At 43.7% G+C, this 15,185-nt stretch overlaps 1 protein-coding gene across 1 annotated transcript in view; it reads left to right on the top strand.

Annotated features, from left to right (window-relative positions):
* The first annotated feature begins 9,734 nt into the window (after positions 1-9,734).
* The window catches only part of LOC126209802 (innexin inx2-like), an 87,075-nt gene continuing 81,624 nt past the window's right edge, over positions 9,735-15,185 (top strand). Inside the window, exon 1 of the mRNA XM_049938938.1 lies at positions 9,735-10,160. Coding sequence (XP_049794895.1) covers positions 9,735-10,160 — 426 coding nt within the window. The remainder of the gene's footprint in view (positions 10,161-15,185) is intronic.

The following is a 15,185-nucleotide window of genomic DNA, read 5'->3' as shown; positions in this document are numbered from 1 at the left end:
ACCGCCTTCCCGGAAGGCGTCCGGCGGAGGCTCTGACGCGTGCGTGCCGGCTCTGTCCCACGCCCGACAGCGCCGGGGCGTTTCGCCGAGGGGCGCCGGGCAGGAGAGTAGCGGGCTTTGACCACAGTCCGGTGTATACAGACGCGGCCCTCACTGCTGGCAAAGTTGGTACCACCTGACAGGTGGGTCCACACCGGCGCATCTAGCGGCGAGAAAGCCAATCGTAGATTAACTCTTTCTTTTATTTATACATCTACATCCATACTCCACAAGCCACCTGACGGTGTGTGGCGGAGGGTACCTTGAGTACCTCTATCGGTTCTCCCTTCTATTCCAGTCTCGTAATGTTCGTGGAAAGAAGGATTGTCGGTATGCCTCTGTGTGGGCTCTAATCTCTCTGATTTTATCCTCATGGTCTCTTCGCGAGATATACGTAGGAGGGAGCAATATACTGCTTGACTCCTCGGTGAAGGTATGTTCTCGAAACTTCAACAAAAGCCCGTACCGAGCTACTGAGCGCCTCTCCTGCAGAGTCTTCCACTGGAGCTTATCTATCATCTCCGTAACGCTTTCGCGATTACTAAATGATCCTGTAACGAAGCGCGCTGCTCTCCGTTGGATCTTCTCTATCTCTTCTATCAACCCTATCTCGTACGCTGAACAGTATTCGAGCAGTGGGCGAACAAGTGTACTGTAACCTACTTCCTTTGTTTTCGGATTGCATTTCCCTAGGATTCTTCCAATGAATCTCAGTCTCGCATCTGCTTTACCGACGATCAGCTTTATATGATCATTCCATTTTAAATCACTCCTAATGCGTACTCCTAGATAATTTATGGAATTAACTGCTTCCAGTTGCTGACCTGCTATATTGTAGCTAAATGATAAGGGATCTTTCTTTCTATGTATTCGCAGCACATTACACTTGTCTACATTGAGATTCAATTGCCATTCCCTGCACCATGCGTCAATTCACTGCAGATCCTCCTGCATTTCAGTACAATTTTCCTTTGTTACAACCGCTCGATATACCACAGCATCATCCGCAAAAAGCCTCAGTGAACTTCCGATGTCATCCACAAGATCATTTATGTATATTGTGAATAGCAACGGTCCTACGACACTCCCCTGCGGCACACCTGAAATCACTCGTACTTCGGAAGACTTCTCTCCATTGAGAATGACATGTTGTGTTCTTTTATCTAGGAACTCTTCAATCCAATCACACAATTGGTCTGATAGTCCATATGCTCTTACTTTGTTCATTAAACGACTGTGGGGAACTGTATCGAACGCCTTGCGGAAGTCAAGAAACGCGGCATCTACCTGGGAACCCGTGTCTATGGCCCTCTGAGTCTCGTAGACGAATAGCTGGGTTTCACACGATCGTCTTTTTCGAAACGCGTGCTGATTCCTACAGAGTAGATTTCTAGTGTCCAGAAAAGTCATTATACTCGAACATAATACGTGTTCCAAAATTCTACCACTGATCGACGTTAGAGATATAGGTCTATAGTTCTGCACATCTGTTCGACGTCCCTTCTTGAAAACGGGGATGACCTGTGCCTTTTTCCAATCCTTTGGAACGCCACGCTCTTCTAGAGACCTACGGTACACCGCTGCAAGAAGGGGGCAAGTTCCTTCGCGTCCTCTGTGTAAAATCGAACTAGTATCCCATCAGGTCCAGCGGCCTTTCCTCTTTTGAGTGATTTTGATTGTTTCTCTATCCCTCTGTCGTCTATTTCGATATCTACCATTCTATCATCTGTGCGACAATCTAGAGAAGGAACTACAGTGCAGTCTTCCTCTGTGAAACAGCTTTGGAAAAAGACATTTAGTATTTAGGCCTTTAGTCTGTCATCCTCTGTTGCAGCTCCATTTTGGTCACAGAGTGTCTGGACATTTTGTTTTGATCCACCTACCGCTTTGACATCAGACCAAAATTTCTTAGGATTATATGCCAAGTCAGTAGATAGAACTTTACTTTCGAATTCATTGAACGCCTCTCACATAGCCCTCCTCACACTACATTTCGCTTCGCGTAATTTTTGTTTGTCCGCAACGCTTTGGCTATGTTTATGTTTGCTGTGAAGTTCCCTTTGCTTCCGCAGCAGTTTTCTAACTCGGTTGTTGTACCACGGTGGCTCTTTTCCATCTCTTACGATCTTGCTTGGCACATACTCATCTAACGCATATTGTATGATGGTTTTGAACTTTGTCCACTGATCCTCAACACTATCGGTACTTGAGACAAAACTTTTGTGTTGAGCCGTCAGATACTCTGAAGTCTGCTTTTTGTCACTTCTGCTAAACAGAAAAATCTTCCTACCTTTTTTAATATTTCTATTTAAGGCTGAAATCATCGATGCGGTAACCGCTTTATGATAGCTGATTCCCTGTTCTATGTTAACTGTTTCAAATAGTTCGTGTCTGTTTGTCACCAGAAGGTCTAATATGTTATCGCCACGAGTCGGTTCTCTGCTTAACTGTTCAAGGTATTTTTTGAGATAAAGCACTTAAAAAAAATTTCACTGGATTCTTTGTCCCTGCCACCCGTTATGAGCGTTTGAGTCTCCCAGTCTATATCCGGCAAATTAAAATCTCCACCCAGAACTATAACATGGTGGGGAAATCTACTCGAAATGTTTTCCAAATTATCCTTCAGGTGCTCTGAGCCTGCTTTAACCGTGACCTACACCCAAATTATTTCACATTTCGGATCTCCGTCAATTTCCTTCGATACCATTGGACTTCTTATCGCTATAAACACGCCTCCCCCTTCACTGTCCTGCCCCTCTCTTCGGTATACATTCCAATCTGAGTTTAGAATTTCATTACTGTTTACATCTGGTTTCAGCCAACTTTCTGTCCCTAGTACTATGTGGGCATTGTGACCGTTTATTAATGAGAGCAGTTCTGGGACCTTTCTATAGACACACCTGCAGTTTACTATTAGCATATTGATATTGTTATTCCCTGTTGCATTTTGCCTACTCCTACCTTGCCGCGTTTCAGGAGGCGTCTTGTCGGGCCTAGGGAGGGAATTCTCTAACCTAAAAAAACGGGGGCGTTCAATAACTACTGCATGACATTTTTTTTTCTCTGCCACATCAGTTTGGGACATAAAAACTCGAACGTCAAAGCCAAGTGTCTAATCTCTGCAGATGATTTAGCAATATTTTCCGAAATCACTGATAAAACAACAGAGCAGATCAACCTGTTGAAGGAGATGGCGGGAAAACCAGGATTACAAACATGTGGTTCCTGAAGAGGGGCAGCAGCCTTTTCAATAGTTGCAGGGACAACAGTCTGGATGATTGACTGACCTGGCCTTGGAACATCAACCAAAACGGACTTGCTGTGCTGGTACTGCGAACAGCTGAAAGCTAAGGCAAACTACAGTAGTAATTTTTCCCGAGGGCATGCAGCTTTACTGTATGGGTTGTGAGCCCCGTGTTCGGACCAGTTCTGATACCCGAACCACACGCCACTGTTAAGGACCAATGAAGGACTGGGTCTCTCACTTGGATTGCACATAATTCAGTAAGGTCAATCCAACACATTTATTTCAAATACATAAATGAAGTTACATTTGAATCTGTCTCACATTAAACAGGAATAAAAAAACATTTTTTAATGTTTAAATTACAGCATTAAAGAATTAGAAATCTTTCCCTTTCCTAGGAAGAGGCTGAGCCAGGAACATATAATGCCACAAAAACGCAGTTTTACTGTGAAATCTTAGAGGACACCCGGAAGCAGTAACAGACGAGGGGTCGGCACCCACAAGTAACACAGGGTAAGAGTCAGGCCGGGAGCACATCCTACGAGAACTTGTTCACACTATGCTGACCACAAACTGCAGACATTCCGGCCGAACATCCGCTTGCGGTGGCTGCCAGAAGGACGAAGTAACCGACAGGCCCACACTTTGCTTCTCACACACGCACCTCAGTTTGTACAAACATCTAGGTCAACACCGACTCCGTACTCCCCTCTCACTGCGAAGCTCGGCACAGTTTATACGAAATGCCTTCCAGGCAACCAGTAACCGCCGCAGGAGTTTCACGATTCGCAAACAGCTCCAGCGTAACAGACACCACACGTGTGCTTACGCCCGAGCCACAACTCCGCCAGCCTCCAATTACCGTCCAATCTCCCTTCTAACAGCTTTATCCAAAATTTTTGAGAAAGTGATGTATTCAAGAGTAGCTTCACATATCTGTAACAATGAAGTACTAGCAAAATGTCAGTTTGGTTTCCAGAAAGGTTTTTCAACAGAAAATGCCATATATGCTTTCACTAATCAAATTTTGAATGATTTGAATAACCGAACACCACCCATTGGGATTTTTTGTGATCTCTCAAAGGCTTTTGATTGTGTAAATCATGAAATTCTGCTAGACAAGCTCAAGTATTGTGGCATGAGTGGGACAGTGCACAAATGGTTTAATTCTTACCTAACTGGAAGAGTGCAGAAAGTTGAAATAAGTAGTTCTCATAATATGCAAAGATCAGCACATTCCTCAAACTGGGGAACTATCAAGAATGGGGTTCCACAAGGGTCAGTCTTGGGTCCTTTGTTGTTCTTAATATATATTAATGACTTGCCATTCTATATTCATGAAGAGGCAAAGTTAGTTCTCTTTGCTGATGATACAAGTATAGTAATCACACCTGACAAACAAGAATTAACTGATGAAATTGTCAATAATGTCTTTCAGAAAATTACTAAGTGGTTCCTTGTAAACGGACTCTCACTGAATTTTGATAAGACACAGTACATACAGTTCCGTACTGTGAATGGTATGACGCCATTAATAAATATAGACCTTAATCAGAAGCATATAGCTAAGGTAGAATATTCCAAATTTTTAGGTGTGTCCATTGATGAGAGATTAAATTGTAAGAAACACATTGATGATCTGCTGAAACGTTTGAGTTCAGCTACTTATGGAATAAGGGTCATTGCAAATTTTGGTGATAAACATCTTAGTAAATTAGCTTACTACGCCTATTTTCACTCATTGCTTTCATATGGCATCATATTTTTGGGTAATTCATCACTGAGGAATAAAGTATTTATTGCACAAAAGCGTGTAATCAGAATAATAGCTGGAGTCCACCCAAGATCATCCTGCAGACATTTATTTATCTAGGGATATTCACAGTAGCTTCTCAGTATATATACTCTCTTATGAAATTTGTTATTAACAACGAAACCCAATTCAAAAGTAATAGCAGTGTGCATAACTACAATACTAGGAGAAAGGAAGATCTTCACTATTCTAGATTAAATCTAACTTTGGCACAGAAAGGGGTGAATTATACTGGCACTAAAGTCTTTGATCACTTACCAAATAGTATCAAAAGTCTGACAGATAACCAACAAGTATTTAAGAAGAAATTAAAAGAATTTCTGAATGATAACTCCTTCTACTCCATAGAGGAATTTTTAGATATAAATTAATATATATATATATATATATATATATATATATATATATATTAAAAAATAAAAAAATAAAAATAAAAAACACAAAATGTTATATTAACTTAACTATGTTGTTAAATTAACTTAATTATGTCAAGTATTGGAAAATTTGACTCGTTCCACATCATTACGAAATATCGTATTCATGATCCGTGGAACTAGTATTAATCTAATCTAATCTAATCTAATCACCGGCCGCCCCAAACCGACCGCCTCTCGCCGTCCCGCGCGCCCCAGCCGAAAACGCAAAGATGCTCATGCCCGGGGACGCGCCAAAGATAAGCCGACCGCCGATGATCCACCAGCGATGTGGCTTAGTGATGTAAATCTGCAGAGAAACAAACGATTACAAAGTTGGTGTTCCACAGCTGGAATCTCATCGACTCGAGTAGAATAGTCTCCAGAGAAGAATCCCGCTCCGAACTGACCCCGATGACCAGTGAACGCATGTCTGGAGACGCCCTGGGCAGCTGTGAGATAGCAACCTCACTGCCATTCGCCATGCGACCCATCACTCAGGGGCGATGGTGTGGAGTGCCGGTTCATTCCACAGCAGGACCCCATTGGTTGTAATCCGCGGAACATTTACTGCACGGAATGTCGACGATATTCAGCGCCCCGTTTCGTTGCCCCTCGTGCCAAGCCATCCTGGACGTACATTTCAGCAAGATAATGGTCACCCGCACACGTAGGGAGTTCCTACTGCTTGTTTTCTTGCTCGCCAAAGCCTGCCTTGGCCAGCAAGGTCGCCGGATCTCTCACCAATTAAGCACGTTTGCAGCGCTATGGACAGGGCTCTCCGACCAGCTCGGGGTTATGACGCTCTGACTCGCCAGTCGGACAGAATTTGGCTCGATATGTCTCAAGAGGACATCCGACAACGCTGTCAGTCAATGCCAAGCCGAACAATTGGTTGCATAAGGGACAGAGATGGACCAATGCGTTATTGACTTCCTCAGTTTGTGAAGCTCGTCCCTTTAAATAAATAATACAATTTTCTGGAATTCTAATCATTTCTCTGTCTGTACATGTATATCACATCTACCGGTTTCCGTCTCATCATTCGTATAATTCCTTCATAGTGCGTCGTGTTTCTTTTTTTGTCTTATAATGTAAGTCGAAGTGTCAGTATCAGAAAAGTTGAAAATCTTTTAACGAAAGAGCCCCTCACACCTTCAATAATACTGTCAAACCGTCGAGATACTGCCTGCCTGAGACCGCGTGTCGACGAATTTTCACTACTGGAAATACACTACTGGCCATTAAAATTGCTACACCAAGAAGAAATGCAGATGACAAACGGGTATTAATAGGACAAATATATTATACTAGAACTAACATGTGATTACATTTTCATGCAATTTGGGTGCATAGATCCTGAGAAATCAGTACCCACACCGCCTCTGGCATTTATAACGGCCTTGATACGCCTGGGCATTGAGTCAAACATAGCTTGGATGGCGTGTACAGGTACAGCTGCCCCTGCAGCTTCAACACGATACCACAGCTCATCAAGAGTAGTGACTGGCGTATTCTGACGAGCCAGTTGATCGGCCACCATTGATCAGACGTTTTCAATTGATGAGAGATCTGGAGAATGTGCTGGCCAGGGCAGCAGTCGAACATTTTCTGTATCCAGAAAGGCTCGTACAGGACCTGAAACATGCGGTCGTGAATTCTCCTGCTGAAATGTAGGGTTTCGCAAGGATCGAATGAAGGGTAGACTCACGGATCGTAACACATCTGAAATGTAACGTCCACTGTTCAAAGTGCCGTCAGTGCGAACAAGAGGTGACCGAGACGTGTAACCAATGGCACCCCAAACGAACACGCCGGGTGGTACGCCAGTATGGCGATGACGAATACACGTTTCGAATGTGCGTTCACCGCGATGTCGCCAAACACGGATGCGACCATCGTGATGCTGTAAACAGAACCTGGATTCATCCAAAAAAATGACGTTTTGCCTTTCGTGCACCCAGGTTCGTCGTTGAGTACACCATTGCAGGCGCTCCTGTCTGTGATGCAGCGTCAAGGGTAACCGCAGCTATGGTCTCCGAGTTGATGGTCCATGCTGCTGCAACCGTCGTCAAACTGTTCGTACAGATGGTTGTTGTCTTGCAGACGTCCCCATCTGTTGACTCAGGGATCGAGACGTGGCTGCACGTTCCGTTACAGCCATGCGGATAAGATGCCTGTCATCTCGACTGCTCGTGATACGAGGCCGTTGGGATCCAGCACGGCGTTCCGTATTACCCTTTTGAACGCACCGATTCCATATTCTGCTAACAGTCATTGGATCTCTACCAACGCGAGCAGCAATGCTTCGATACGATAAACCGCAATCGCGATAGACTACAATCCGATCTGTATCAAAGTCGGAAGCTTGATGGTACGCATTTCTCCTCCTTACACGTGGCATCGCAACAGCGTTTTACCAGGCAACGTCGGTCAATTGCTGTTTGTGTATGAGAAATCGGTTGGAAACCACCGGCGCCAACCTTGTGTGAATGCTCTGAAAAGCTAATCGTTTGCGTATCACAGCATCTTCTTCCTGTCGGTTAAATTTCGCGTCTGTAGCACGTTATCGTCGTGATGAAGCAATTTTAAAGGCCAGTAGTGTAGATTGTGGAATAACCTGTTGTATAGTCAAATGGCGGTTACATCTTTCGAAAATTTGCTCACACCAGTTTATGTTTCAAATGGTTTTGAAATTGCTCGATAGAATTGAATTTTGTACTTTGTGAATGGGTCTTCAGTTACCTCCGGAGTTTGGGATATGGTAATATGGATTTACGTTTTGTTGAGATAAATTTGAAATAACCAAGCGCAAAATACATAATTCTTATACATAAGGAGTTTTGCTCTTTCTGAAACTTCATTATTCCAAATCAGGTGTTTTATTGTTTGGTAGAAATTGCCTCCCTTTTGTAACCTCCTATTAATTTCGTTCGTTATTCTTCCATCCCTAGATATTTCACTCGCTAAATAAGTAAAACTTTCTACCACTTTGAGGGGCTCTCCATTCAAGGTAATATTTCCGTTGATTCCTTTCTCTCTTCCAAATACCATTACTTCACCCTTATCTTTATTTATTTTTAATAAGAATTATTACATCCCTATTGCCACCTATGGTGGAGAAACATGGAAAATGACAGAAAGGAACTGGAGCAGACTGCAGGCAGGGGAAATGGAATTTCTCAGAGCAGTTAAGGGAAAAACAAGAATGGAGAGAGTAAGGAATGTAGAGATTAGAAAGGACCTCAAACGAGAAAGTATGAGAGAAGAAATTGAAAGAAAGAGATTAAGATGGTATGGGCATGTTAAGAGGATGCATGGGCAGAAACTCCCCTAAATTATGGAAGAACTAAAGATGGATGGGAAAAGACCTAGAGGGCGTCGAAGAACACGGTGGAAAATGGGAGTGAGAATATCTGTAGAAAGGAGAGGTGTGACCTGGCAGCAAGTGGAGAAAGAAAAGTGGTGGGAGGACCGAGCCAAATGGATAGGACTCGTCAACACCCAGACCCAGCAGTAGCTGGAGCGGGATTCGGATATAGATAGATAGATAGAAGCGCAAAATAAAAATAATTGCAGCCACACTTCGATCTGTCGTCTAGAGATCGCTAACAAACACAGAGCTATGTGGTATAACATCTGTGAGGCATAGAAATGGATTTTGCACTTTGTCTCTGTGACTGTTTCTTCAGTTATCTCCGGAGTTTGGCGTATGGTAATATGGATTTACGTTTTGTTCAGATAAATTTGAAATAATCAAGCGCAAAATAAAAATAATTGCAGCCACACTTCGATATCTCGCCTAGAGATCGTTAACGAACACGGAGCTGCGTGGTATAATATCTGTGACGCATAGAAATGAATTTTGCACTTTGTCGCTGTGAATGGGTGTTCAGTTACCTCCGGAGTTTGGCGTATGGTAATATGAATTTATGTTTTGTTCAGATAAAATTGAAATAATCGAGCGCAAAATAAAAAGAATTGCAACCACACTTCGATATCTCGCCTAGAGATCGCTAACGAACACGGAGCTGCGTGGTATAATATCTGTGACGCGGGGCTGCCCCGCTGCCGCTCGTAGCCGCTAGGGGTGCTGTCAGCCGTGCTCCGGGCTCAGTCCGTCGCAGGCAGCCGTCGCGTTCGGACGCTCGCGCAGCGTGCAGCCGGTCGCGACTCGGCGTTTCGCGCTCTTCGGTCGCGGCAGAAACAGAGAGCGGCCGCCATGCTGAGCTCGGTGTCGTCGCTGAAGGGCCTGCTGGAGGGGGGGCCGCGCGTCGACAACTGGGCGTGCTGGCTGCACCACGGGCTGACGTTCGCGGCGCTGCTGCTGTGCTCGGTGGTGGTGTCGGCGCGCCAGTACGTGGGCGACCCCATCGACTGCCTGTTCCGCGGCGCCGGCGAGCACCGCACGCTCGACGCCTACTGCTGGGTGCAGTCCACCTTCACGTTGGCGCGCGCCCTCGACCCGGACGAGGAGCGGGCTCACCCGGGGGTGGGGCCCGAGGCTCCGGGGGAGCCGATGCGCCACCATGCCTACTACCGCTGGGTGTGCTACGTGCTGCTCTTCCAGGCCGCCGCCAGCGTCGCGCCGCACTGCCTCTGGAGGGCCTACGAGGGCGGCGCCGCAGCCAGCGCGGCCACCAAGGAGGTCAGTTTTCACCGGAAGTGGTCAGAGTCCGAGGGTCAACGGAAGAGTCCGATTCCACCCGTCTGCTTCTACATGTACACGATTACTCGGACCCGCGTGTCGCCACTATCAGTGATTGCAGACCGAGCGCCGCCACACGGCAGGTGTAGTCTAGAGAGACTCCCTAGCACTCGCCCCAGTCCGACTTTGCTAGCGATCGTTCACTGCCTACAAACGCTCTCATTTGCCGAGACGACAGTTTTGCATAGCCTTCAGCTACGTCATTTGCTACGACCTAGCAAGGCGCCATATTCAGTTACTATGTCTTCTGAACAGGTAATATTGTGACTCATGTACCGTCAAGAGCGACGTTCATCATTAATGGATTAAAGTTAAGTATGAAACTAATTACGTCCGCTTCCTGAATTCTCATTCCTTGTCATGTTCGAGACCTCACGTCAGTATAGTTCTTCCCTCTTCACGCCAGCCTGCGTGAGCTAGAACATGCTCATTTCAGCCTCCATTAGTAACTCGGTGTTGGCTCTTCTGCCAACACTACAACCATCGTCTGGCGGTTGGGTTCCCACATGTTTCTATTTTCCACCCCCGTCGCCTTGCAGCGACGCCACCACAATCATATACATCTACATCTACATGATTACTTTGCAATTCACATTCAAGTGCTTGGCAGAGGGTTCATCGAACCACAATCGTACTATCTCTCTACCATTCCACTCCCGAACAGCGCGCGGGAGAAACGAACACCTAAACCTTTCTGTTCGAGCTCTGATTTCTCTTATTTTATTTTGATGATCATTCCTACCTATGCAAGCTGGGCTCAACAAAATATTTTCGCATTCGGAAGAGAAAGTTGGTGACTGAAATTTCGTAAATAGATCTCGCCGCGACGAAAAACGTCTTTGCTTTAATGACTTCTGTCCCAACTCGCGTATCATATCTGCCACATTCTCTCTCCTGTTACGTGATAATACAAAACGAGCTTCCCTTTTTTGCAACCTTTCGATGTCCGCCATCAATCCCACCTGGTAAGGATCTGTAGTGGTTAATAAAAAAAAAAGAGAAGAAAAGAAAAGAAAAGGTTGAAATGTGGGAAGAAATGGTGAATGAAAAGGGGTTTTTTGAAATAGTTAGTGACCGTGAAAAAGCGAAAGAATGAAATGCAAATCGGACTTCGCATTACAGAAAGTTATCGGACTTCGTGATTCGGAAAAGCTATTGTTGGGGTGGTCCTTGTGGCGTTTCTGAGCAAAAGGCAAATCAATTTCCACTTTAAAAATTATTTGAAAAAGAACAGAGAATAATAAAATGTAATTGACAGCGGGAAATGGCGTAGATAAGAGTTCATTCTTTGCCATGTTAACGTGTCTTCTTTTGTGCGGCGTCCAGGTCTTCAAAAATCTCGTACTTCATTTCTGCGTGAAAGGTCTGCTCCGAAATCTTCCAATCGTCCAGGAATCACTAATTTATACAAATCAAAATCATCTTGACACTGAATGCAATTTATTTTACGTTGCTACTTTCATCCTCCGAATTTCATAACAACTTCCACAAAATGTCTACACATTAATAAGTTTTTTCGTCTTAATCAGATCAAGACTAGCTAATAAGTTTTTTACATCTGCATTAAGAGACAATAGACGGATAGAAAACAAAAAAAGAGTTACCGCTGCGACGGTATAATTTATATCTGAGGGAACGAGTGTAGCGCGGCGAAATTCTAAGTCCCGCTACAGATCCCACACTGTGCAGCAATATTCTAAGAGAGGACGAATTAGTGTAGTGTAAGCTGTCTCTTTAGTGGACTTGTTGCATCTTCTAAGTGTCGTGCCAATGAAACGCAACCTTTGACTCGCCTTCCCCACAATATTATCTATGTGGTCTTTCCAACTGAAGTTGTTCGTAATTTTAACACCCAGGCACTTAGTTGAATTGACAGCCTTGAGAATTGTACTATTTATCGAGTAATCGAATTCCAACGCATTTCTTTTGGAACTCATGTGGATCACCTCACACTTTTCGATATTTAGTGTCAACTGCCACCTGCCACACCATACAGCAATCTTTTCTAAATCGCTTTGCAACTGATACTGGTCCCAACCACTGCTTCCGTGTCATGCCCCTCGACCCTTATAACTGCCATCTGGTTTCTGTACAAATTGTAAATAGCCTTTCGCTCCGTGTATTTTACCCCTGCCACCTTCAGAATTTGAAATAGAGTATTCGAGTCAACGTTGTCAAAAGCTTTCTCTAAGCCTACAAATTCTAAAAACGTAGGTTTACCTTTCCTTAATCTTCCTTCTAAGATAAGGCATAAGGTCTGTATTGCCTCACAGGTTCCAGCATTTCTACGGAATCCAAACTCATCTTCCCCGAGGTCAACTTCTACCAGTTTTTCCATTCATCTGTAAAGAATTCGCGTTAGTATTTTGCAGCTGTGAGTTATTAAACTGATAGTTCGGTAATTTTCACATCTGTCAACACATGCTTTCTTTGGGATTGGAATTATTATATTCTACTTGTCCTGAAGTACATCGCCCTTATATAGACCCCTCTATATACTCCTTCCACCTTTCTGCTTTCCCTTCTTTGCTTAGAACTGGGTTTCCATCTGACCTCACGATGTTCATACAAGTGGTTCTCTTATCTCCAAAGGTCTCTAATTTTCCTGTAGGCAATATCTATCTTGCCCCTAGTGAGATAAGCCTCTACATCCTTACATTTGTACTCTAGCCATCCCTGCTTAGCCATTTTGCACTTCCTGTCGATCTCATTTTTGAGATGTTTGTATTCCTTTTTGCCTGCTTCATTTACTGCATTTTTATATTTTCTCCTTTCATCAATTAAATTCAATATTTCTTCTGTTACCCAAGGATTTCTACCAGCCCTCGTCTTTTTACCTACTTGATCGTCTGCTGCCTTCACTACTTCATCCCTCAAAGCTACCTATTCTTCTTCTACTGTATGTCTTTCCCCCATTCCTGTCAATTGTTCCCTTATGCTCTCCCTGAAACTCTCTACAACCTCTGGTTCTTTCAGTCTATCCAGGCTCTATCTCCTTAAATTCCCACCTTTTTGCAGTTTCTTCAGTTTAAATCTACAGTTCATAACCAATAGATTGTGGTCAGAGTCCACATCTGCCCCTGGAAATGTCTTACAATTTAAAACCTGGTTCCTAAATCTCTGTCTTACCATTATATAATCTATCTGATACCTTTTAGTATCTCCAGGATTCTTCCATGTATACTTTGCATGGGGGCTTAATTAAAAAGTAATGAAAATAATTTTGATTTCTTGCTTTAGCAGCTGTCTGTCCGTTTACGAAGTCTCGTAAACGGTTGGCCCTGACTGTTATTATTACGCAATCTGACTGCTTAGAACAACAACAAGGAATGAAATGGAAATTTTCATTAACACAATTAATTAATTAAGTCCCCAGCAACTATAAAACCTACGAAACCAAAGCACAAGTGTAACTGTTCTGTGTGTGGGAGTATGACTCAACGTACGCATCTGGCACGGTTCTTCTTCAACAACACAAGAAATTTTAGATATCATTTATACTGAATTAATTAAAGAAAATAGAAATACCATAATTACTCAAGAAAACCAGAATTACACTCTAATACAAGAACACAAGCCAGATGCTTTGTTGACTGAACCTGTAATGACGCATTATTTAAAACATGGAAATAATGAAAAATAAATCAAGTTTCGTTACCTTCATATATTGACCAAAATCACTCTATACAGTATATCTCCACACCGACTCGCTATTACCACATCTCAACAAGAACTTTTCAGTACCACATCTCAGCAAGCACTCCCTACTAGCACATCTGAACACGAACTGACTACTACGAGCTCTCCCCAAGCACTGACCTCTAGCACATCTCAATAATGACTGCCCGTGGAGGCGGCGGAACAATGCTCTCTAGCGATCTCTGGCGCTGTGGCTCAGTGTAGCCACCTTTCATATGCCCTTCCTCCACGGCTAGAATTTGATGGTATTTTTGCCAGCATTGGTGGTGAAAATACCACCAAATTCGTCAAAAAAATACAGACAAAAATAAAAGATAATATTAATACGTAAATATCATATAACTAGACAAAATTTTGGCTTTGCACTGACCTTTCAATAACCTATTATATAGAATACAGTAAGCAATAAAAATTTTTTCATACATGTGACTTTACATAACAGTTTACACAAGTATTATGTGGTTAAACAGTTCAATCAATAGCGTCAGCAATGACGAATATGTGCAGGTAAGAGTCTCATAACTTTTCACAAACAGTAATACACAAAAAATCAGTTTATACAAATATTCACATAAACGCTTTCCATAGCTCAAGAATAAGCAGTTGACAGTTCCAGCAGTAGCACCCAGCAATGGTCAACAGGTGCAAAACCAACAAGTGACATTTTTTAGTAGAAACAGTCCATCAGTGGCACCCAGTAATGTTGAATAGGTGCAGACACCAACAAGTAACACCATTTCAGTAGAAGCAGTCCATTAGTGGCACCAGCAATGTTGATCAGGTGCACACAGTAACAGGTGACTTCATTTCAGTAGAAGCGATCCATCAGTGGCACCCAGCAATGTTGAGCAGGTGCAGACATCAACAGGTGACATCTTTTCAGTAGAAGCAGTCCATCAGTGGTACCAGCAATGTTGAGCAGATGCACACAGCACAGGTGACATCTTTTCAGTAGAAGCAATCCATCAGTGGCACCCAGCAATGTTGAGCAGGTGCAGACATCAACAGGTGACATCTTTTCAGTAGAAGCAGTCCATCAGTGGTACCAGCAATGTTGAGCAGATGCACACAGCACAGGTGACATCTTTTCAGTAGAAGCGATCCATCAGTGGCACCCAGCAATGTTGAGCAGGTGCAGACATCAACAGGTGACATCTTTTCAGTAGAAGCAGTCCATCAGTGGTACCAGCAATGTTGAGCAGATGCACACAGCACAGGTGACACCTTTTCAGTAGAAGCAGTCCATTAGTAGCACCAGCAATGTTG

Source organism: Schistocerca nitens, chromosome 10 (assembly GCF_023898315.1).
Source record: "Schistocerca nitens isolate TAMUIC-IGC-003100 chromosome 10, iqSchNite1.1, whole genome shotgun sequence".
NCBI lineage: Eukaryota > Metazoa > Arthropoda > Insecta > Orthoptera > Acrididae > Schistocerca > Schistocerca nitens.
Note: the sequence above shows the minus strand (reverse complement) of the source record. Positions and strands in the feature narration are given on the sequence as shown.